At 45.5% G+C, this 24,051-nt stretch overlaps 1 protein-coding gene across 7 annotated transcripts in view; it reads right to left on the bottom strand.

Moving 5' to 3' along the window:
* Positions 1–3,148: 3,148 nt before the first annotated feature.
* Positions 3,149–24,051, bottom strand: part of Enox1 (ecto-NOX disulfide-thiol exchanger 1) — a 563,193-nt gene continuing 542,290 nt past the window's right edge. For all 7 annotated transcript variants that reach the window (XM_041675367.1, XM_041675356.1, XM_041675382.1 and 4 more), the window contains 2 exons: positions 17,298–17,383; positions 3,149–4,113 (listed from right to left, as the gene is read on the bottom strand). In XM_041675367.1, coding sequence (XP_041531301.1) covers positions 3,982–4,113; positions 17,298–17,383 — 218 coding nt within the window. In that variant the 3' untranslated portion in view covers positions 3,149–3,981. The remainder of the gene's footprint in view (positions 4,114–17,297; positions 17,384–24,051) is intronic.

Below are 24,051 nucleotides of genomic sequence, written 5' to 3'. Positions count from 1 at the left end.
CTAAGCTAGAATCATCTGAAAGGGGGGAACATTAAGATCAGGCTCTAAGACATTTTCTTAATTAGTGATTGATGAGGAGGGGTCCAGTGCATTGTGGGTGGTGCCATGCCTGGTTTGGCGGTCCTGGGTTCTGTAAGAAAGCAGGCTGAGCAAGCCATGAGGAGCAAGCCAGTAAGAAGCAACCCTCCATGGCCTCTGTATCAGCTCCTGCCTCCAGGTTCCTGCCTGGTTTGAGTTCCTTTGCTGGCTTCCTTTGGCGATGGAGTACAATATAGAAGTATAAGCCCAATAAACCCTTTCCTTCCCAACTCAGTTTTTGGTCAACAATTTGTTGTAGCAATAGGAACCTTAGCTAAGATGCTACATTGGTTTTCAGACCAGGGTTATAGTACCAAGCATGAGTTCCCTCCTGTTGAATGAGCCTTTAATTAGGCAGCTGTTGGTTACCCCTCAAGACAGCATGTCACTACTGTACCAATGGACACGTCTTGTTGAGTGGTTGATGTTGTCCTCAAAGAAGTTCCAATTCTTAGGGGAAAAAAAGGCATTTTGTCTATATTTCATCGTGTAGAATGTGCTTAGTCATATTTTCTACAATTAATACCATCTTTGCAAACTTGTCATTTCATTTTTAACATTTTTTATTAGTTCTTTGAGGAAGTCATCTGATTTTTATCATCCTTGATGAAGCTAACAGGGTTGTGCTAATGAGACCATGCTTTTCTCTACATTTGAAAGCTGGTTTTGATTATTTTCACATATAGATTGATAGCTTTTCTTCAGTGCAGCAGAAGTAGATAAAAATGAACTGAGGGGGCTGGAGAGATGGCTCAGTGATTAAGAGCATTGCCTGCTCTTCCAAAGGTCCTGAGTTCAATTCCCGGCAACCACATGGTGGCTCACAACCATCTGTAATGAGGTCTGGTGCCATCTTCTGGCCTGCAGACATACACACAGACAGAATATTGTATACATAATAAATAAATAAATATTTAAAAAAAATGAACTGAGGTAGTAAGAGTTCTCAAACCAGGAAATATTATTCAGCCTTACAGAAAGAGTTAAGTTGTGATACCTACTACAGGGTGAATGGACCTTTAAGACATAAGCTGAACAGATGGTCAACAGAGGAGGACACACTCTGTAACAGTGGGCAGACCAGGGGCTTGACAGTAGTGGAAGTGGGTAAACCATTATTGCTTATTAAGGAGAAATGTAGCCAGGCGCTGGTGGCACACACCTTTAATCCCTGCACTTGGGAGGCAGAGACAAGAGGATCCCTGTGAGTTTGAGGCCAGCCTGGTCTACAGAGCGAGTTCCAAGACAGCCAGTGCTAGAAGTTTGTTGGCAATTAAGTTTTGGATCAGATAGTGGTGATTGATTAATATTGTCAATGTGTTTAATGTAGCACGCTTAATGAATATTCAAAATAAGCATATTATAGATTTTTATCACAAGACAAACTTAAATAAAAATATAGGTAATATTCTGCCGAGATATTGCCTTTGGGAAGAAAAGAGAGGTCAGAGGTGGCCTGGGAACAGAATGAACTAGAAGCATGTCTAAGTAAAAAGGAGACTATGCTTTGGCGTCGACCCCGGGTTTAAATCTCAGACTAACATTGCAAATTGCAAAGAAGGCCAAGCTATAGAAACGTCCAAACTTCTCTTTCCACATGTGACCAAAGGGGACAATAAGAATATCTTCATATATAGTATTACCACAAGGATTAAAGAGGTTTGGGATGACAGACGTATGGAACCCCCACGCCCCCTGCAAGGCCACTGTGAGTGTATTCCCCTAGACTCCCTTTTAAGTTCAGAGCCTGATTACAGATTCCAGTCTGTGAAGTCTCATTGTCTGATATGACTCCTAGCAGTACTCAGAAGCATGCAGCCTGCATAAGAACACACCGTGTTTGCCATCAGAACCAGTGAGGAGGTGGTGCCCTCCCCTGCATCCCTTACTCAACAGTTTATCACTGTGACTAGAATCTGTATGGAATTTGCCCCTTTTCAGGCGACCCTCTTAGGCTGCTTTATAACAGCGTGGTCTACAAACAATGTCGTCTGCTTTCCACTGCCATAGTCTAGGACTCTGTCAGGGTGATGGTGGCCCAGCATCAGCAGGTGGTAGGGAATGCCGCCAGTGTTGATGGGTTAGTAGGATTTGCTTTTGTTTGCATTCTTGGGACAGGCTCTCACTATGTAGAGCAAGATGCCCTCAAAACTTTAATCCTACTGCCTCGGCCTCTTGAGCACTGGGATTATAGGCATGTGCCACCATGCCCAGTTGATCCTGGCATTCGCTTTAATCCCTACAATATTCCTATCACCTCTTCCTTGCCACGAAGCTCACATTTACACACTTGGAGAGAATGTCTGTTTCAGACTGAACTCTGAAGGCAGTATGGAGAGAGGTCTCTTCTAATTCACCTCCACACGCACTGAATCTGAACAAAACACGTGTAGATGTTATGGGAACTGTGAATAAGAGCCTTCATTTTCCAGGGTTCAATAAAAAGAACCTGAGGGTAATAACGTCCACTAGGAAATTATGACTATCTTTTCATAACTTCAAAGGACATTCATTGTTCAGCCGTCTTTCTGAAAACGGTTCATTTAAAATTAGTATCTTGAATACTTGTCTTTTGGAGGATTTTCTGTAATAAGGCAGGAAGGAAAGGGAACTTAAAGCCACATTCTGCTCTACTTAGGGGCAAAAGGAAGAAGGGAAGACCAAATGGTTTCAATTGCTGGGCTTTTGTGTGCCTGACTTCATTCCTTTTCTAATGCACGCTTTACAGAAGATTTTTACAAATGTAAAAATCCCACAGCAGCAAGATGAGCTGGCTGGGTCCTCAGTACCTGCCACAAGGACAGAAAGCAACAGAGTCTGGTGGTAATTGCATTAAATGCTTTGATCGTGGTGCTTTAGCTGCATCTACTCCAGGGCTGACTCCTCTCCGGCCTTGCACTCTGAGTCACTGACTGCATATGCTCTATTTTTAGCAATGCTTTTTCTCTTTGTCTCGTACTGAATACACTTGAGGTGGTGCTCTCGTACCCAGGCCTGAAAGAGGGGAACAAAGGATTTCCAAGGAGGCGTAAAAATGTTATCAACAAAGATTACATGAACCCAATATGGTAGAAGTCAAGATTTATTGAAAAAAATTAATATCTTTGCTATAAAATTTGTAACAGGAATATTTTCCGAATGTTTTCAATGCATAAACCTGAATGTTACAGACCAAGCACGGACAGCAGCTGCAGTTCCTCCTCTATTTACAGGTTATGAAAATTGTTATGCAGTCCATGTGAAAAGAACGTACGATGGAGAACTGTTACATTAGAAAAATAATATCCTTGATAAAGCATTCTCAAGGAGTCCAATCATAGTTTTCTGCCTCTTCAATAAGGCAAAAAGTCCCTGGAACAGCATATAACTTAATTTACAAAATACAATAACTGTTCAGACACATATTCAAGTTTTCTTTTGGTATGATTTTTTTTCCCCACTGTAAAATCACCTTTGTTATTTTGTTGGGTTTTTTTTCCTTTGTTTTATTAACAGAAAGACCTTCAGGAAAATGTCATTTAATGTTTTCAGCTATACATTACATACACAACTCTGTAGCCTAGCAACCACCATTGCTACACCGCCATTAACTTGAAGCCTTTGCTCGGTGCTCTACTCTGCTGCAACGCCTGTGTTGAGACTTCTGTGGTCATTGACTGTGGAATCACTGCTTGGTATTCAGAGGGACAGGTCTGTCATAGTAAAGTACGAGGATTTGTCTAGTTTAAGGAACTGGTACACAATTACATTTCCACTCACGAGAAAACACCACAGATGTCACTGAACAAGGCTTTGGTGGCTCCGCACAGGTCCCCCGCTGGCCGACCCCAACCCTCCTGTTTCTCTACTTGTACAGTCCTGGCTGGCTTCGGGCGGCTTTGTTCCAGCTTCCCTGGCCGTTGGTTAGGTCGTTTTAATTCCTTCAAAGGCACACAACTTCCATCTCTTTTCCAACGTTGCTCCCACGCCAGTGAATTCCTGTTTGAACATGCGTGGCAGCCTCATCAGAAGCATCTCAATTTCGTTGGCAGATATCTGTGAGGAAGAAAGAGAAGTCAGTTTTGGGAAAGGAGCCCACCCGAAAGCCAGAATGGCTAGGCCTAGGGGAAGTCCTGCTTTCTGTGGAGACATTAGTTTTCTCCTTGACTGAATGCTGGGTACTTGCCCTGTCGGTGAGTGCCGGGCAGCACGGGTGTGGGATGGGCTAGGGGTTTCTGGCTTCACCCTTCCTTCCTGTGGATGGAGAGATGCCTCCTTGGCAGCGCTAGGCCTCAACCTTCCCTGACATAAAAGGCTCAGGGCAAACTCCTTCCCCTGCTGTGCTTGGTGTCACCTGCCTGGGGCAGAAACTTTCTGTAGCTCATCAGTAACCAGAGGCCTTGAGGCTGGATTTCTTGCTATTCAACCTCTTTCTCTTAAAGATGATAAAGATTTAGGAAGGAAGACTAAACCTCAAACCTAAAGCAGTGAAAACCTTGATAGTCAATCATTTAAAAAAAAAGTCACAATGTCTAGACAGATGTTTTAGTTCAAAACCAGGGACTTCTTACATTCATGATTTTGCTTTAAATGAAGAACAAATGAACGTTGATCTTCCCTGACACAGCCACTGTTCTTGTTTTGCTGTGTTTGCCTTCTAACCTGGGGTGTGGGGCGAGAACCTGTACACCAATGTGGCTAATTTGGGGGCTACCATTGTGTTTGAAACCCCTATCTTCTATTGTTAAGAGTTAAGTGAACCTTAGAAAGATAATTAGTCTCTTTAAGCCTTAGCGAATGGGAGTAAAAATATGGATGGTGTCAAAGCCATTGGCTTAGCCAGATTTGGGCCCATGGCAATGCTCCACGTATCAGGGGGATCATCATCTTTTATGGTATAATTGCCTCAGAGAGACAGTCGTCATCTCTGCTTCCTATTTAGCAACAGTAAGACTGTCCTTTTGACCTGTCTTTGAAGAGAAAGTCGATTCGACCATATTTAATATTTACATGGAGAACATTCCACATATATTCAATATTCCTAAACCCACACTGTAAATTTTTAGTTAAAAAAGACATTCCTGGGGCCGGGCGGTGGTGGCGCACGCCTGTAATCCCAGCACTCGGGAGGCAGAGGCAGGCGGATCTCTGTGAGTTCGAGACCAGCCTGGTCTACAGAGCTAGTTCCAGGACAGGATCCAAAACCACAGAGAAACCTTGTCTCGAAAAAACCAAAAAAAAAAAAAAAAAAGACATTCCTGAAAGGCAAAATAGCTTATATTCTTAAAAAAATAATTTATGTGTGTCTATAGTGTATGTTTGGGGATGTAGAGGAGAGTGTCTGATCTTAGGGCCTGAGTTACAGGTAGTTGTGAGCTACCTGTTATGAGTGATAGAAACTAGACTCGGGTCTTTGGGAAGAGCAGTAAATACTCTTAACCATTGAATCATCTCTCCATCCCTTAATAGACCGTAGTCTGGTGTGTGTGTGTGTGTGAATAATTTGAAATCTAAATGGCACTGTACCATAAAACCATGTTAGGATCATTAGATTCCCAAGTCAACCCATGAAAAGCCACTAAACAGTTTGCTCACTTAGTGACCTTGCAAAGTTATCTCCCCTTCCCATGGGTACTGTAAGGGCAGGGACTTCCACATGCTCACTTCTTACTCCATGAGATATGTGTGGCTGATACCAAAGACAGCTTGGGAGAGACATGGGAAAGTGGGTTCGGGCTGGACACTGGTCTGCTTCTGTGTTTGCTCTTCAGCTCGAGTGGCCAGCCAGGAACGGAGGACATTGCTGTGAATCACCAGTCACCTGGGGCTCCTGTTCCGAGCACAGCTTTCTCAGCTGCTTCTCTGGGACCCCAGGTTAGCGCTCTGGGAATGGAGCCCAGAGAATCTCTTTTTAATGAGCTCTCTCAACAATCCTTCTGAGAGGGTCCATGCGGGTTAAGAATCGAGGCTTCAGTCAGGCAGTCGTGGTGTGTACTCTGGGCTAAGCCTCAAGCAGCCTGTCTTGGGCAGCTCACTTACTGCTCGTGACGTTCAGTTCTTCCATATATAATGGAAATACCATACCCTTGTGTGGTTGGGAGGAGGAATTCAGGGCAAATCAAAACTCTCACTTTTTTTTTCTTTCTGTCTCCACACAGGATGTGGACAAACAACAGTGCTAGCACCAGAAGTTTTGTGCGGAGGCTTAAGATCCGTGGTCAAAGGCCTCATGGAGATGAGCATACTCCTGTATGTATGTGGTTGAACTTAGTGTTAGGCACGCAAGACATTTTCTTTACGTAACTCACACCCCTGAGACCATGAAGGTTGTGCATGGTAGCTGCATGGTAGCAGAGTAATCTGTGTTGTTGCTGTAGATAGCAGATCACGTGATGCTTAAATCAGGCCTCCTCACGGTGATCACTTGCCCAGTTTTATGTGTGTGAATGTTTTGCCTGCTTGTAAGCTGTGCACTACGTGGTACGCAGTGCCCACAGAGGCCAGAAGAGGACACCATGTGGCTACCATGTGGGCGCTGGGAATGGAGCCTAAATCCTCTGGAAGATCAGCATATTCTCTTGACTGCTGACCCATCTCTCCAGCCCTGGCCATTCAGAAGACAGTTTCTTTGTCCTTTATGAGGCCAGGTTGCCCCTTTACAAGCATTCCCTTCCCTTTTCTAACTCTTTAAGTAAGGGAATACTTTACACAAGAGACAGTTCTGTGAGGCTTTATGAGGGCGTGCTGCCCCCGTCACAAATGCCTTTCTTTCTCTTATAGAAGGCTATGCCAGTCAAACTCAGGCATCATTCTCTGGATGAGCCATCTTCCCCCAGACCAAGCACAGGCCATAGCAGGGAAGGCAGACTGCGGTAAGCCAGTAGCTTGTGTCTGGGTAACTCCCTTCCCTGGGGAACACAGGAAGAAGCCCTAGGAAGGAGGGAAACCGCTACGCTTTTGAGGGGAAAAAGCTACTGAAGACATCGTCTATCTATTCTGGAGGCGGTGGCCCTGGGACGGCAAGTGCGTGTAGCCACCTTGCAGCTGGCTGGGAATATCTAACAACAGCTGAGCCAGACTTGTAAGAACAAACAACCCCCCCCCCCCCCCCCCCCGCGGTTCTATTATTCTAACTACGCTCCCAATGGAGAGGGAGGCATTTACAAATATGGAAACCGAGGGGTCAGGTAACTCGAGCAGGGTGAGCCAGGCACTGAGAGTAGGGCGGGCTTGGGTCCAGGCATTTTAGTTGGAGAGCCTTGTTCTTATCAGAAGGCTGTGAGAAGGGGATTAACAACCGTCTTTGGGTCCTGCCTCTGTATTCATGGGGCAATGCCGCCCACGAGGCGACTGTGTGAAGGAGGGCTGGGCAGAGTGGTGCCCACACCCACAACCAAAGCCTGAGAAGGCCGAATGGATCAGGCTCATGCACACTGTCTTAGTTAGGGTTTCTATTGCTGTGACAAAATCCCATAACCAATAAAGTAAGTTGGGGAGGAAAGGGTTTTTTTTTTTTTGCTTACACTTCCACATTGATGTTTATCAGCAAAGGAAGGCAGGGCAGGAACCCGGAGGCAGGAGCTGATGCAGAGGCCATAGAGGGTTGCTGGTTACTGGCTTGCCTCCCCTGGTTTAGCCAGCCTGCTTTCTCATAGAACCCAGGACCACCAGCCCAGGGACGGCACCACCTGCCATGGGCTGCGCTCTCCCGCTTTGATCACTAATTGAGAAAACTCCCTACAGCTGGATCTCATGGAGACAGTTCCTCAACTGAGGCTTCTTCCTCTCTGATGACTCTGGTTTGTCACAAAAGCTGACACGAAACCAGCTAGTTCAACACACACTTTCACGCTGCAACTGAGTACCATACCAGAAATCACAACCAGAGCGGCAGCAGGTGATAGGCAGCCATGGCCAACACTCAATTCAAGGTACTGTCCTCTCTTTAGACCTGTTTTCTCATTCATAGGACTAGGGACTTCATGGGAGGCAGCTCACTAAATGCTTTGAGGACTTGATCTGTGTGCCACTTCTACCGTTAGTGTGACTTCTGGGGTGAATCATTCGAAAACTACCTATCTTTTAGGCTGTGCACGGAGCTCAAAGTGAAGACTAAGACTCTTTCTAGAGACACAGGCTTTAAGTTCTTGCAGCATCCCAAGCGTAGTTAACTACCAACCCTGCTGCTACCAACCCTACTGGCAGTGTCAGCCAAGAGCCAGGTCTGCTGTATGGTGATGGGGCACAGCCTTTCAGACGAAGTCCTCCCAGCACACCTAGCATATCAGGGGCTTTCACCTGATCCTAGGAACCTTCCTAAAGACACCATGTATGTTGGAGGGAGGATGATGAGAAGCTGTGGCTGGGCCTGTGGGATGGATTTTTAGGCCTCTCCCAGCTCCTGACGCTTTTACAATGTTTTGAACTTGGGAATAAGTATTTTTTTTAAAAAAATAATTTATTTTATGTTCACTGGTGTTTTGCCTGCATTATGTCTATATGAGGGCACCAGAGGCCCTGGAACTGGAGTTAGACTGTCGTAAACTGCCATGTGGGAATTGAACCTGGGTCCTCTGGAAGAGCAGCCAGTGCTCTTAACTGCTGAGCTACCTTGACAGTCCCTAAGCAGTATTTTTATTTGCCCCATCTTCTCTTCCTTACTAGCTGCCACCTGTTCTCATCTTCCTCTCACAGTGTCCCTTCCTCCCGGTTCGCTCTCAGGTTTCTAATAATTAGTCCTTCAAGAAGGACTGAGCTGTGACAAACATTACAACAGAAAATAGGCGGAAAGGCTCCCTAATAACTCAAAGGCTGACATGGTGTGCCATCACAGGGGAAACCTGTGATACCAGCTCCATTTGTTTCCTGCCCTGTTGGCTCTAGCTCCAGCTGACAGCCTCTTCACCAGCCCTGCAGACACAGGCACCAGCTAGCACCAGTGGGCAAGCCAGTGAAGCCTGCTCGTCCTACACCAGACCTACGCCATCAGGTAAGGCAGGCTGGATAAGGAAGGGCTCTCACTTGGGGCACTGAAAGGATGCCACCCAGGCTGTGTGCCACGGCTGGAAAGTCCACAAGGCCAAGTGCAAAGTCCTGGCTCCTTCCGCAGGATGCACTGGCTTTCGACTTTCAGTGTGTGTATGAAACGCCATGTTCCTCCCTGCAACAAGCATGGTCTGAACAAGCACGGACACCGTAGGATAAGCAGTCAGTGCAGGTGAGAAAGGAAGAGGAGCGAAAGGAAGGGCTTAAAGGGAATAAAGGAAGAAATTGGGAGAGGAAGGGAGGGATGAGAGGCTACACTAGCTAATGACCCAGAAGGAAACTCTGACCAGAGCTGGCCTCCAGGCTGCTCTTCTCTCGGTTTTTGAGATCCTGGACTGCGATCTCACCCTGCTGAAGTTGGTACCTCACTCAGTCATGTCTCATTTTCCAGTTATCTAATACTTATTGGTTGGGGTGGGGGCAGGGTTGCTGGTACTGAACCCAGGACCTAGTGCACGTGAGTCAAGTACTCCTATCTTTCTACATATCACACCATTTCCTCAACTGTAAGCCTTCCGAGAGCAGACTCTAGCTTGTTTGTATGCCTGCTCCTGCCTGACTGGAGGACGAGCCTGGTCACCTGAAAAGGACAGACATAGTCTAGTATTGCTCGGGTGTCATGGAACCCTCTCTGCTTCGAGGGTCAGGTGGAGAGTCTATTCCCTTCTGGAGGTGATATAGAAAGCACATTCATTACATCTGTCTTAGCAATCCTTCATTGATGCTTGGTGGCAGCAGGCTGTTAGCGCTGGTGTACATATCACGGGGATGGTTGTTCACAGGGGAAATTTAAACACACCACTAGGATCATCTCACCCATCTTTGCCATCCTCCAACACTCCAGGAGAGAACACTGAGCCATTCAGGCAAAAATCAGGATCTCCTGGAAACTAGAAAGATGCTGAAATCCTGGATGTGCAGAGAGGGGTGCTTTACAAGCCCTGGCAATCTTTCCTGGGTGGAAGATGCTCACCTGCCTCTGAGCACCCAAGCTGACGGGATGTCCTGCCTCAGAGGCAGGTCCGCCTGCACCTGGCAGGATTTACTGTCAAGTCATACTGGGTCTGTTGCTTTGGAACCAGATCTCCCATGCTAGGAGTTTGTGGGGCAGGCTGTAGATTATGCAGAGGGGGCAGGGCAGCCTGCCACACACAGAGGACAGAACTGCCATCCTTTGAAGAGGGAAATTTGCCCTGAGTGGTGGTATGTCTTTAATCCCAGCATTTGGGAGTCAGAGGCAGGTAGAGCTTCTTGAGTTTGAGGTTAGTTTGGTCTTCCTAGTTAGTCTACATGGAGTTCTAGGCTAGTCAGAGCTGAAATCCTATCTCAAAACAAAATACATATGTATTTACATACACATTTACATGCATATTTAAAACTGAAGAAGAGCCCCTAGACCAGTGGTTCGCAACCCCTTTGGGGGGGGGTCAAATGACCCTTTCACAGGGATTACATATCAGATATCTACAAATTATGATTCATAATAGCAGCACAATTATAATCAAAGTAGCAACAAAACAATATATGGTTCGGGTCACCACAACCTGAGGAACCATATTGAAGGGTCACGGCACTAGGAAGGCTGGGAACCACTGCTCTTGACTATCTGTATGAACGTCAGAAGGAGCTAAGGAAGAAAGGCAGGAAGTACTCAGCTGCCAAAGCTCCACTCCAGCGTCTGTGTGGCTTAGCATCAGGGGGAGGGCGGCATTGCACAGCTCCCAGCTGGGATTCCATTCCAAGGTGAGTGAAACCTTGGTCAAAACGGAGCTGTCTGTTCTGAAGATTCAGCACAGCCTCCTGAAGCCTTTGCCCTGTCTCCTGAACCGTTCTGGCTTTGTCTCACGTTTCTGAGAGAAGACAGGTGGGCGAATGAGAGTGGGCAGCTGGGAGAAAGCCAGGGGTGGGGGTGGGGGGCACATAAATGTCATTATCAAGCACAAGAATAATATTTAACTGGAAAATGGCCTGTTACTGGGTAACATGGTTTTCGGAGCCATGAACAATTTACATGCCCGGTATAATTTAGATTAATTCCTAACCTTCCTTCCTTCCACTTAAGCAGCCTTCAGGGAGATGTTAGTAAGAACAGCTACATTACAGGGCTGGACCAGGCCTGCTTTTCTTGCTTTCCTCAGAATGGGGGTGAACAGAATCTAAATGCTGGTTTACAATTCTGCTGCTCCTGGCGGTGTCAAACCTCAAGGAAACCGAGTTGCTCTGAGCGGAGACTTCATAAACTATTTTTATCAGAGGCAGAAAATGCAACATGTGGTGGTAGGACAGACCCATCTTGCTGCAATGCAGCAGTAACCAAAGCTCTGCTCAGGGCCGCGACTCCCAGTTCATTCTGATTAACCAGAGGCAGCTGGGCCTGGCTGCTGCCTTGGAGACCCACAGCATCCTCAGACTGCCTGCAGATCCAGGGCTATGAGACTTTTGGCAGTTGATGCGGGCACAAGGCCCTGGTGAATACTTATTTTGCTCTCTCTCTTAAGCTCTGAAGATAAGGCATTCTAGAATTCAGCAATTCTGGATTTAAAAACCTAAATGTCCCCGAAGCCTCGCTGGGCTAGAGAGACTATGTGGTGCAGTCCCTGGCAGTTGGAGAGTCCTTAGTGACACATTTACCTCAGGGATGAGGACAAAACTTGGCAGCACTACTGGGCATGTCTCTGAGGAGGCAGAGGACTATGTGGGCAACAGTGGAGGTGAAGGGAGTCCCCAGATATTTCCTTTCTGAGGCAAACACATTGATGCCTTCTCAACGAAAACTGCCCTTAGGGTCCTAGGGATTTCACCATGGCTAGATGATGTGGATGGTGTCCATGTGGTTCCCACAGCCCTTTTGGGCACCTTTCCTTCCAGAGCAGGAGGGAACACTAGTCTTCAGACCACAGGGCTGTCTGGGGCAGCCTTGTACACTGTAGCTAGGCCGGGGTAAGGGGACGAAGCCATTATGAGACCTGTCCAGATGAAGCAGGTCTGGAGAAGGCTGAGGCCTAGCTTCTCTCCACTACCCAGGGATGTTACAGAAGAAGAGATCAGGGGAAGAAATGTCCTGTCCATAGGCATATACAGAAGCTTTATAGGTCCCATTTCTGGTGGGTATTCCCAAGTGGCAGCAGAAAGAACCCCAGTTCCTACTGCTACTCCATTTAAGTGGCTTCCAGTAACTGTTCCTTATGACTCCATCCGCTATCACCATCAGTGAACGTGGGCATTCCAGAGTGGTTCTTGCCTCTATCTCTACTCATATAGGGTCTGGGTGTATACCAATCCCAGATCTTGACAGGGGACGCCATTACATGGCCCTTCCAATCTCTATCATGCCTGTCTGAATGGTTGGGTGCTCACTGTGTGGCCCACAGAGAGTAGCAAGTCTCTCTGAACTCACCAGAGCACAATTGGCCAAAGACATCAAACAGCCGAGGAACCTACAAGTAGACTATTCTAAAGAGCCCAGACAAACTCAAAGCCAACATCATGTAACAAACTGACCTTCTAAGGCCACCATTAGAGAAAACCACTTTCTGAGAAGCCCTCTCCCCACACTCCTGGGAAAGTAGTAGCAGCTGATCTACTCCATCCAGAAATTTCAGTGGAGGGACACAGGGTCTATGCATTCCAAAGCAATTAAAATAAACAGAATATCTACTGAAGAACTCAAAAGTTGATCATACAAAAAACTCAAGAAATTCAACACACTACAGATAGTTTAAATACAATTAAGAAGAAAATGGTCACAAGTGACCCACCTAAATTGTACCACAAAGACACAAACCTTACTAACCCAGTAACGAGCAATGAGATGGGATCCATACTAAAATATCTACCAAGAAGGAAAAAGCCCAGGGTCACATGGCTTCACTCCTGAATCTTACAAAACTTCAGAGGGGCTAATGCTGATTCATCTTGAACTATTCTGAAGAACTGAAATCCAAAGACCTTGCCAAACTCACTCTATGTAGCCAGCACTATCCTGCTACCAAAACCTCACAAGGACACAATAAAAAAATATTCCTGATAAATACTTACGCGAAAATACTAGCCAACTGAATTTAGCAGCATACCAAAAAGATCAGTATCATGGGAGTGATGAAGTTATGAGTGATTCTGCATATACAAATCAATAAATGCAATTTATCACAATAAATATCCAAGTAGAAAACACATATGATAAAGTCAATGTCCCTCATAATAAAGTTTCTGAATAGATTAGTTATAACATAATAAAGGCTGGATATGACAAGCCCCTAACTAAAATCATACAAAATAGGGGAAATGATGAAAGCATTTGATATAAGATCAGAAACAAAATAAATTTGTAAAATAAACATTAAACAGATTTCCATGAAACTGATCAGATTCACTAGCCCTCTTCCTCCCCAAGCATATATAAACAGTAAGGACTACTGAGAAATAATTTCAGACCAGCTGAACTGCCTAGAAGAAAGCCAAGTCCATTGACCTGCACAGAAATGGCTGAGACCAACTGGTCTACCAGAAAGGACACTACTCTGCAACCCAATGAACAGCCTGAAAGATCTGCAGTATGCTCCAGGTTACTAGCTTTGGTGAGGGGTCACCCATAGTGTTTTTTGGTGATGTAGCTGTCTTTATGTCATCTCTGTTCTGATAAATAACACCAATAAAACTATTGATGTTCCAGTTTGGACTTTGGTGGTATCCTTATTTTGATCTGTCATTGGTTTCCTATCTGGGGTGAATAGATCTTTATGTGTCCTCATGAATAGTGTCACACACATACAGGAATAGTTGAATACAGGTACTATAAAGGGGAAAAAGGAAAACGGGGAGGACAATATAAAAGAGAGGGGTAAAAGGGGATAAATAGATATTTGGGAATTATATGTAAGCCTAAGCTATAATATAACGTTATATATCCACATATGCTTTTTGTATATCACTTGGGGTGCAAATACTTCCCCAAGAACCATAAATTATCTAACAAATCTCTAATACCAGGCAGGATAAATCTCCTTTTGAGGTGTTGGTCAGGGGAATTAAAAAATCCCAACCAAGCAAAACAATTATAAGCTATTGCCCTTGCTCTTGGTTGCTTTCCTTGACCTTGAAGGTAAGTCCCTATTGCTGATTTTGAACTCAGGTCTTTCAGGAGTCAAGTCAGAACTGATCTGGAAGCTTTCTCCCTGAGGATTAGCTCTCTATATAGTATCTGAAGATGCTATGCAGCTATCCAGAACCTACTCAGAGAAAGACTAGACAATAAGACATCTCCAAAGGTACAATGTGGCGCTTAGATCTTGGCAATAACCAACAACTCTCTAGTTGGATGAAAGTCTGCTCAACAAGAGAAAATTCATGCCTACTATAAACCTAGCCAGCTATCTATTGCCGAGCCCATGGAACCCAGAGGACAACACACTACACCACACTTTCCTAAACCACTGTAATTTCTAAGTGCATTCATACTTCCTTAGACACACAAACCAGTGCAGCTCTTGCTTCTCATCAAGGAGCTTCTTTTTGCAGCAGGGACCATTACAGAAAGCCACAAATGGTCGAAATGCAAAGAACTACCCATGCCCAGTTCCAATAGGAACATCTACAACACAGCCCCTACACCTAAGGCTCAGGAAACACTGCAAAAAAGGGATAGAAATATTTTATGAGCCAGAGGATGCACGCTATGAGATTGTCTCTTCTACACATGACAGGGAACCTTCACCCATGTAATCTTAACAATACAGTAGCCTACACAACACCTGAGCAATGACAGTACCAGTTGAGATGACATGCCTAATTTAACAAGGCCCCAACCCTAGATGAAGAACTACAGAAATTAATGACTATTGAGAAAGGAATTATTAGTCTTTTCCAAAAATGAGTCTCTAATTGATTATCCAAAACCAGTGGTCATTCCTAAAAATATACATATTGGAACAACACTAAATAGACTGATTGCTGTGCTTATATTTATATATGTAACAATGATAAGGAGAAATAATTCAATCAGTAAATGGGCAGGTGAACTGAACTGTTGCTTTCAAAAAAAGTGTGACTGGTGAGTATATACAGAAAACTTTTAAAAATGTTTAACATCCTTGGCCATCACAGAAATGCGAATCAGAACTACAAGGAGATTCTTTATCACCCTATTTGGAATGGTTATTAGGAAGACAAATAGCAGATGCTGCTGAGGACGTGAGGAAAGGAACCTTTTATGCTACCGGTGGGACTGTAACTTGGTCCATCCACCATGGAAATCATTAGGGAGTTTCTATAAAAAAAAATTAAATGTAGGGACTAGGGAGATATTCCGGTGTTTAAGAGCACTAACTGCTCTTCCAGAGGACTGTAGTTTGATTCCCAGCACCTACAAGATAGCTAACAACCATGTGTAAATCCATTTCCATGGGGACCCACCCTCTTTTGGCCTCTACAGGTACCTCACACTCACGGTGTATATACATGCAGGCCAAACAATTATAGACACAAAATACATTTTGAAAAAAAATTAAAAGTAGAACTATCATGATCAAGCTATACCACTCTGGGTATTTACCAAAGAAATCTCAGGATACAGAGATACTTCCCTACCCATGTGCCCTCTTATAATATTCATAATAGTCATATGATATAATCAGCCTGGGCGTCAATCGACAGATTAATAGGTGTGTGGTATAGAATTAGTCATCTATAAAGAGTGAAATCCTGACATTATGTTAAGTAAAATAAGCCGGCACTGAGAGGCGGGTGCTGCACCTCACTCATCTGGTGATGGGGAAGCCTTGTTAACCAATTATCTTTAAGAGGTGGGACCAAGTTAGGGTGTGGCTTTCTGGGACCCGGAGAAAAAAAAAACGGTGCACTGCGTGTGCGCTCTCTCTCTGTGGTCCCCTCGCAGCACAGCTGAGCTTGGACTTCTCATTCCTGTTTTGTAGTTTTTCCCCTTATAATAAATAAAAATATAATTGTTTTATCTTTTAGCTAGCCTGGTTATTTCCCGAATCAAGCTAACTTCTACAATCTGGGAACAAGCGCTCGATGTTAAGTGGAATAGCCATTACTAGTTCTCTGGGAGGAGGTAATGAGAGAGTAGCTGGTCAATCCACACTGCGAGAATTTAGGAAAATACCACTCTAAACTGCCCTAGTCTGTACAATTAATATGTTTGAAGGGGAAACATTTAAAGCCTAAAATCTAACTCCTTTCGTCTTCCATAAAAAGGCGCAAATATCCAACTAGAAACCACCAGCAGCTCCAGATGATTCCTCTCCAAGGAGGAATCTCAGGTCTGCTTAAAGATCAAGCTGCTTTGTGGTCCGTGTGCAGGTAAAGTCATCCGCAGCAAATGAGGACACTGCGTGGTGACGTAATCCTGTAATCCCTGCTAACCCCGACCCAGAGCTGCAGGCTGAGCGGCTGGTCCAACAAGGTCCACAGCCTCTTTGTCTGATGGTGGCGCTTCTCTTTATTCTCACCGTCTTTAGGGCAGTTTCCCCTGGCTCCCAGCCTCTCTCTGGTTATCTCATTAGCCTGTGATCACCCCTCCTGTGGCTCTCCCTGCCAGCCCTGGTAAAGAAAGGGTGTGGCTTCACCAATAGCAGCCCCTCTCAACTTTTCACCTTAACATTGAAATTGCACCTTTTTTCCCTTGTCTCTTTGCATTTGTCCAAAACACTGCTGATTATCAGATGGAAAACCTCATGGTGGCGTCTGATGCGGAGGGTGGCTCTGCAGGGACGTAGCTGACGATAGCACCACAGTTTTTATTTTTTAACACCCAGAAAATAACGTTAAGAATGGCTATTGATGGCATTTTCTTGAGCATCCTATCAGATCTTTAAGCTATTGACAATGGCGGTCCCTCTATGGGACTCTTGTGTGGACATGGCCTAAGGGACCTGCCTCGCTGGCCACTCTCACCTTCCTCCCGGTCTCGGAAACTTTCGGGGCCAATCTGGACTTTCCCATCTCTCCCAAGCTTTTCAAAGCACTTGGGCATCTTTTGACAGTGACAAGCCATTGTCACTTTGAATAACTGATTTCTCTTCATATAAAGACAAAAGCAAGGAGCTGACAGCTGTCTGCCAAAGCCCTGGGTCCTCCGAGAGGTGCTGCTATGTGGCTCCTACTGATGCCGTTCACACGGCGTCTGCCTGCAGCAAGCAGGCAACATGCAAAGTGCAATCAAAGAAACAATTTACCTTAGAGTCCAGCTGCTGCATGTATGACCACAGATACTCTATATTGGCTCCGAAAGGGTGAACGTGAAGAAACGTTGATATGATGCCTGAATGGAAAAAGACAAACACTGGAAGTTATTCGGAGGACAGTGGGAAGGCTCACTTAACGACGGCCATCTAATCTCACAGACTTGGTCATTTCCAACACCTCCCAGCCAGCCTCCCGTAACAGCACATCCCACAGACAGTAACGGTGACATGGCAAAGAGAATACACGCTCTTGTGGGATGAGATCATCAGTGGTCAGCATGGCTAGACCCTGAGATGATGCACAGATGAACAGCAGTTTCTAAACCACGACCCCCGGAAGTAGTTCAGCCACCAAGTTCATGCTTGGCTTACCAATCGGAAACTGTAGTATGGGGAAGGTTAAATGATATCTTTTCTCTCAGTGGACTTTGTGGACTGAAAGTGGCCCGGATGGTTGTGTCAGGGATCACGCTGCCTTGAGTGTCCTTGATAACAACAGCTGGTGGTTATGAAAAGTGTGCAGTCCACACCCCGACGTGTTCTCTGTGCACCTCATACTGTGTTGCTTCCACAGACTGCAGCTGTGTGTGTGTGTGTGTGTGTGTGTGTGTGTGTGTGTGTGGTGGGGGGAGCCCGTGCTCTGCCTTCTTGGCTGTGACACACAGGATCACTGCAAAGGTCTGGGAACGGGCACTCTGGCAGAAAGTCTTTCCGTCACAGGACCCACCAGCAGGGTTGTCCCAGCTAATGGCTGGATAGCAGTATCAGGGCCGAACCAAAAAGCGTGATCTTCCGGCCCTCGCTGCTCCCAGGTCCAAAAGCAAAATAGTGAGGGAGTCAGCTCCGTAGACCGCGACCTGCTTTTTGTGAAAAGGCTGAGCTTAGATGGACACTTTAAAGGCTTTAATCAGGGTTGAGGTGTATTACTTCTCCTAGACTGTGTACTGTGAGAGCCGATGCTAGGGGGTCAGAGGTCACCTGTCTAAAATGCGCTCAGGGCCAGCACCAGCCAAGCAGGAGGCCATCCTAGATTTGCAGGGGCCTTGAACTGACAAGGGATGGTGTTTGTTCTCTGTGATTTGTTGGGAGCTCACGGGTGGGTGCCAGGCAGATTTCAGAGACAAGTTCCCGGCTTATCCTCAGGCTAAGGATAGAGAATTGCAGAGTCTAGCCGAGCACTCTTGACGACTGTCTTTGGAGGTCTGCTCATATGAGGTTTATGTGAGGATGGCAGGAACGTTACATCTCCACCAACCTGAACTCTCAGTATGCTCAGACTGACTGCTCGCCTTCTATTCCGAGTCCATGCCGATCTTTCTTTCTCTGATCTTTTACGACATAAGAGGGACCATCATAGGTGAGGACGGCGACCTTAACGTCTTTAAGTGACCACTGAGAAAATGCAGTTTCTAGGTTCTGTGTGCTTGGTTTTCTCATTTCAAAAATCAGATTCAGTTGTGAGTAGTTTTGTAAATGAAGTCTCTATTGCTTCTTGAAAAGAACTGAGTTGTTCCCAGGAACAGAAAAGGGAGAGCTATGCAGGTGGTGTGTAGGTAACCGTGGCAGTGAACGCGTGTTTACAATAGCCATGCCATGTCTACAGGACACATTTCACAGTCCTCCTCCCTGTCCCCTGGCTCTTACATGATTTCTACCCCATCCTCACCCTCAGTGTGCCCCTTCTGCAGTGCTCCTGAGCCTCAGTATCGATAGATGTCCCCCATTTAGGCCTAGAACCCCATCTCTCACTCTCAGCACTCGGACCAGCATCTCCTCCACCGACTGCTGCTTACTGTGACAAGAGGCTTCTCTGGGCAAGACTGAGAGCAGCCCTGGACCAGGGATGTGAATATCTCGGTGCCAGCCCACACCCTGGCAGAGATGGGGCAGATGATTGCCAGGCCCCACCCCTTACAGAGGAGCTATGAGTAGTACACAGCGGCGGAGGAGGAGAGGCTGGGTAGATCTTAGTGCTCTGGCCACTGGTAGGTTTCTCGTGCTCCACTGGGTGCCCCCCCCCACATATATAGGCAGCACAAGCTGGATGAACTTAGAAAGGTACGCACACATGCAAAACAAGAAGAAAAATAATCTAAAAACCAGATATGATGTTAGGAGGAGGATGTATGTGTTGAGAATGTATGGGGGAAGGGTTAGAGGTAGGAAATTGGTGTGTCGATATATTTCATTGTGTGTATATATATATGTGTATATGCACACACACACACATTTGAAATTCTCAAGAATAAAGCAAAATAAAACGTTTCTCTTAAAAAAGAAGAAAAAGGAAGGGTGTTATAACTCCATAGTTACTGAAAAGTGCCAACATGTCCCCAAATGGACACTCCTGTCTGGCACTCTGGGAACAGCTTCCATGCTGGTAAGAGGAACCCTGGGAACTGAGGTAGCCGAGCAGGTGGGCTCTGTTGCCTTGTCTATTTCTGTGAGTAGCAGCAGGCCTGTCTACTTGAAACCGGGTGCACGGTAGTGCAAAACTCATTTGTAAGCCGGCAATCTAAGTGGGATAGAAGGAGCAGATGTTGTCCTACTGGGGCTTCTTACAAGTTTCAGAGCCGTAAAAGCTACTTGAGAAAATGCAAGCCAGCTCAGTGTAAGGAGCGGCAGATCCCATCTGGAAGGCTCATTCCAGCGGGCTACGTGAGAGTGTCCCGTCAGGACCATCAGTTTTATCCTTGTTTTGAGCCTCACTAAGACCAAGCTGGTAGTGTTTAAATCAACCAAACAGTGCTAGTACTGCCCCTCACAACCACACGGTTTTGATGTTTCACTTTAAGCACTCTGTAGCCATATGACACCAAGGTGCTGAGCATGACTCTGTGCAAGACAGAAAAAGGGCCATTTCCATGGATTGCCAGTCTAGATGACCAACACAGATGGGAGGCCCATATACTAAGAGTAAAGGAAATATTTTCATATGGTGATAAGCATGACCTATGGTGATAAGCATGACCAAGAGAAAGCCCGTGACAGAATACAGGGTGTCGTCAGGGTTGGTGGAGCTATTTTACACTGAGAGTCCAAACACAGGCTTCTTTCTTAAAATTGCACAGACATGCGCGCGCACGCGCGCACACACACACACACACACACACACACACACACACACACACACACAGAATTGAAGCTATGATAATTGATGTGCCTTTGGTACCTTCCAGGAAAAGAAAGTACGATCCTGTTCCTGAAGATCACAACACATGTCACACACAGAATTTGGAGGAATCCGTCTAGATCTGACCTGATGACCAGAAGAAGCCATGCAAGCCTTCAGGAAGAAATGCGTCTATATCCTATCCAGTTGTAATGTCACAAACCACACCAACGGCCAGCATAGCAAGATATTCTGAGAGACGCGACAGTAACTAATAGCTCCTTATTAGGACTTAACACACACTGATAGGAAGGAACTCATGCCTGGCTCTGGTAATTTAGCCAAACACTTGTGGCTGGTGAGGACATGGGACCTAGAGGAAAACCCACATCTTGCCACTTTCCTAAGCCAGCGTCATTTCTAACCGTGTTGTAAATACTTATATCCTGCTATTGCAGCTAAGTGTAGCTCTCAGCCTCATCACGGAGCCTTTTTTTTTTTTTTTTTTTTTTTTTTTGGCAGTAGACTAAAATGATTAGTCACAACAGGTTAAAATGAAGAGCCCAGCTGACTATGGGATAACTACCCAGATTCACACATTAACGAGGTACCCTGCATATATAAGGCTCTGCAAGCATCACGGGAGGTGGGGTGGGGCGTGGCGGGGGAGATTGCAAAAGCCAGAGGACCAAGATGGCTGCTGCAAGGTGGATTCCTCAAACAAACGTGGAGGAAGATCTGGAAGGAGTTGGGGGTATGAATGGGTGGTGGGTATGATCGAGAGACATTGTATGGAATGCTCTAAGAATGAATAAAAATACTATTAAGAGTAAAATAGGAGACAGCGAGCTGAGCACAAGCCTTTGTCTCTGTCTGCTTCTTGTCTGTGGGTACCATGTGACCATGCCTCATGCTCCTGCTGCTGTGTCTCCACCATAATGGACTGTCACCTCAAAACTGTGAGCCCAAATAAGTCCTTTCTCCCGTAAGCCACTTGTATCGGGATACCTCACCACAGTGCCATGCACAGTAACTAAGATGATAGGGGCTTCATAACAGAGGCAATGGCAGCCTTCCACAGGAGCCACTGCCCTGCTGGAAGATACTTCTCCATAATCTTTTTTTCTGACTCCCCATCAGAAAGATTGCTCTCATATAATTCTAAATTTTATAAGAATATAAATATGACTATCTGGAAGGTAGGCTCGGGGAGGAAGTTGTATCTTTTGCCATGCTATCATCAGAGGAAGGTAAAGTAGCAACAGAGAATTGAAAGGAGAAATCAGTCATTTGTTTTGATCAAACACTGCAGTCCCCAACATCCTTTATAGCAGAAAGGTTCACATAGAGTGATTTGAGATGAGTTTATCCCTTGTTCTCTTTTACTGCAGTCCACCGTTTACAGGTAGGCTGGCTCCAAGAGAGACCGTGAGGGAACGTTCAGTCTCTGCACATGCTTTTATTGAAGATACCGACATCCTCATGTTTTTCTTTCTATTACACTATAATAGCTAATTTCTTTGTTCTGAGACTGAAGACATTAGCAGAGATAGAAAGCTATAAACCAAAGCTCCCTGTCTGCTCCCATCAATGTACAATAACTGGGGGCTGGAGAGATGGCTCAGCAGTTAAGATTGTGTATTACAGAGGACCCGAGTTTGATTCCCAGCATCCATGTCAGGGAGCTCACCACTGCCTCTTACTTCAGCTTCCAGGGCATCTAGCTCCTCTGACCTCCATGGGTATTTGCATACATGCATATACACACATAATTATGAATAATTTAGAATGTATAATCCATGAGTATTTTCATACATGCATACACACAATTATGAATAATTTAGAATGTATAATAATTAAACATGTATTTAAAATTTTGTGAAAACTGACTAAAATGTGTGCATGTAAACATGTGTAACCTACACACATATTTTATACACAGAACTATTCAGGAGACATCACAAGTGAAATGCATTCTCCAAGGAGAAAATAAAATATAATAGGAGGCTGGTATAGGAGGTTCTTCTGTTCATGTGTTGCTTTTATTGGTTAATGAATAAAGAAACTGCTTTGGACCTGATAGGGCAGAACTTAGGTAGGCGGAGAATACAGAACTGAATGCTGGGAAGAAGGGCAGAGTGGGAGATGCCATGAGTCTCCGGCCTGAGATGGATGCTGGTTAGAATCTTGCCAGTAAGCAACAGCCACGTGGTGATACATTAAATTAAGATGTAAGAATTAGCCAACAAGAAACCAGAGCTAATGGGCCAAGCAGTGTTTTAATGAATACAGTTTCTGTGTGGTTATTTTGGGGGCTAAGCTAGCCAGGTGGAAGGGATAAACAAGGGGCCCTGCTCCTTGTAACAGGAGGCACCTCCAGTGAGAAGGAAATTAAAGTGGGGGCCTGTTGGTCACTATTCTTCACACTTCTAGAAAGTTTCCTAGCGATCATTTGAGTTTGGTCATAGACCAGAGCATTGTGGGGCAATAATCATATCTTAGTCATACAGAATAAAACAAACAGTTGTTGGAGTTGGAACTATTCTCGGAGGGGAGAAGAAGCCAGTTCAAATACACAAATGGGCTCGTTTTGGGTCTTTGGGAATGACAGCACATCAGCATGTCTTTGGAGATGTGTGCATGGCATATTATTACAGCTGTATATCATCAGAGAGAGAGAGAGAAAATGATTGGTTTCCCTTGGAGTATCTCTAAGTTGATGTCATATTCAATAACCTCGTAGTTGAAAAATCGATAAGTGATGGATGAAGTTTGGACTACCTCTTGAATTCCCCTGTGCCAGCTTCTGCAGGCCTCAGTGCACCCGTCATTTCCAGGTGAGAGCCGATGCAGTACTTAGAGGCTGTTGCGTCTGCCAGATAATGACCTGGGGGAGAACAGTCTGCCGCGTGTGTGCTGTGGCCTCCATCCTCCCCACTGACCGACCACTCTGCAGAGGAGCCAGGCTGAACCTGGAACCCCACACTGCGGTCTCCGCCAAGGTGCAGCCTGGACCACGGTTATGTGTCGCAGGTGAAGAACAGTCCTTTCTTCTTGGGTTGGGAGGGGACTGTAAGCTGGGGTCCCAAGCGCATTACCAACACGCCACCCCCAAGGACATTGTCCTGGAGGAGTAAGCATGCTGCCTGCACCAACTGGATAAAGATTGAAGAAACAAGAGTTCTGTCTCAGTACAGACAAAGAAAAAGCCAACCAGGCAGTATCTTTCGGGGCAAGAGGATATTGCAGTTCACAATAACTTTCTCACTCTCTTTATTAGGGCCAGCTGCTCTTGTTCGTTTGGCTAAATGGTCCACATGGATGTGCGAGTCTGGCTTAGACTCTCCCGATTATCTGAACGGCACTACTCTGGATACAGCAATTAATAATCAGCTCTATGCATCTGGCTTTGGGGCTGCCTTTGGGGTGCAGCTTCTGCTAAGGGGCTTACAAGCTCATCTCCAGGTTCAAAACTACCCACAAATCTGGGTTGGCTTATGAACTTTTGGACAAGAACCAATCAGACCTCTTTTTAAATTTTAAAATTCAGATTTATGACCCAAAAGATGCAAATTAACCTATTTTTTTGAACCTTGATTTCTGTCCAACAACAGCCAGTCTGCATGACACTCA

Source organism: Microtus oregoni, unplaced genomic scaffold (assembly GCF_018167655.1).
Source record: "Microtus oregoni isolate MIOR12 unplaced genomic scaffold, Mior012 000001F_ref0000356, whole genome shotgun sequence".
NCBI lineage: Eukaryota > Metazoa > Chordata > Mammalia > Rodentia > Cricetidae > Microtus > Microtus oregoni.
This window is presented reverse-complemented; position numbering and strand designations above follow the sequence as displayed.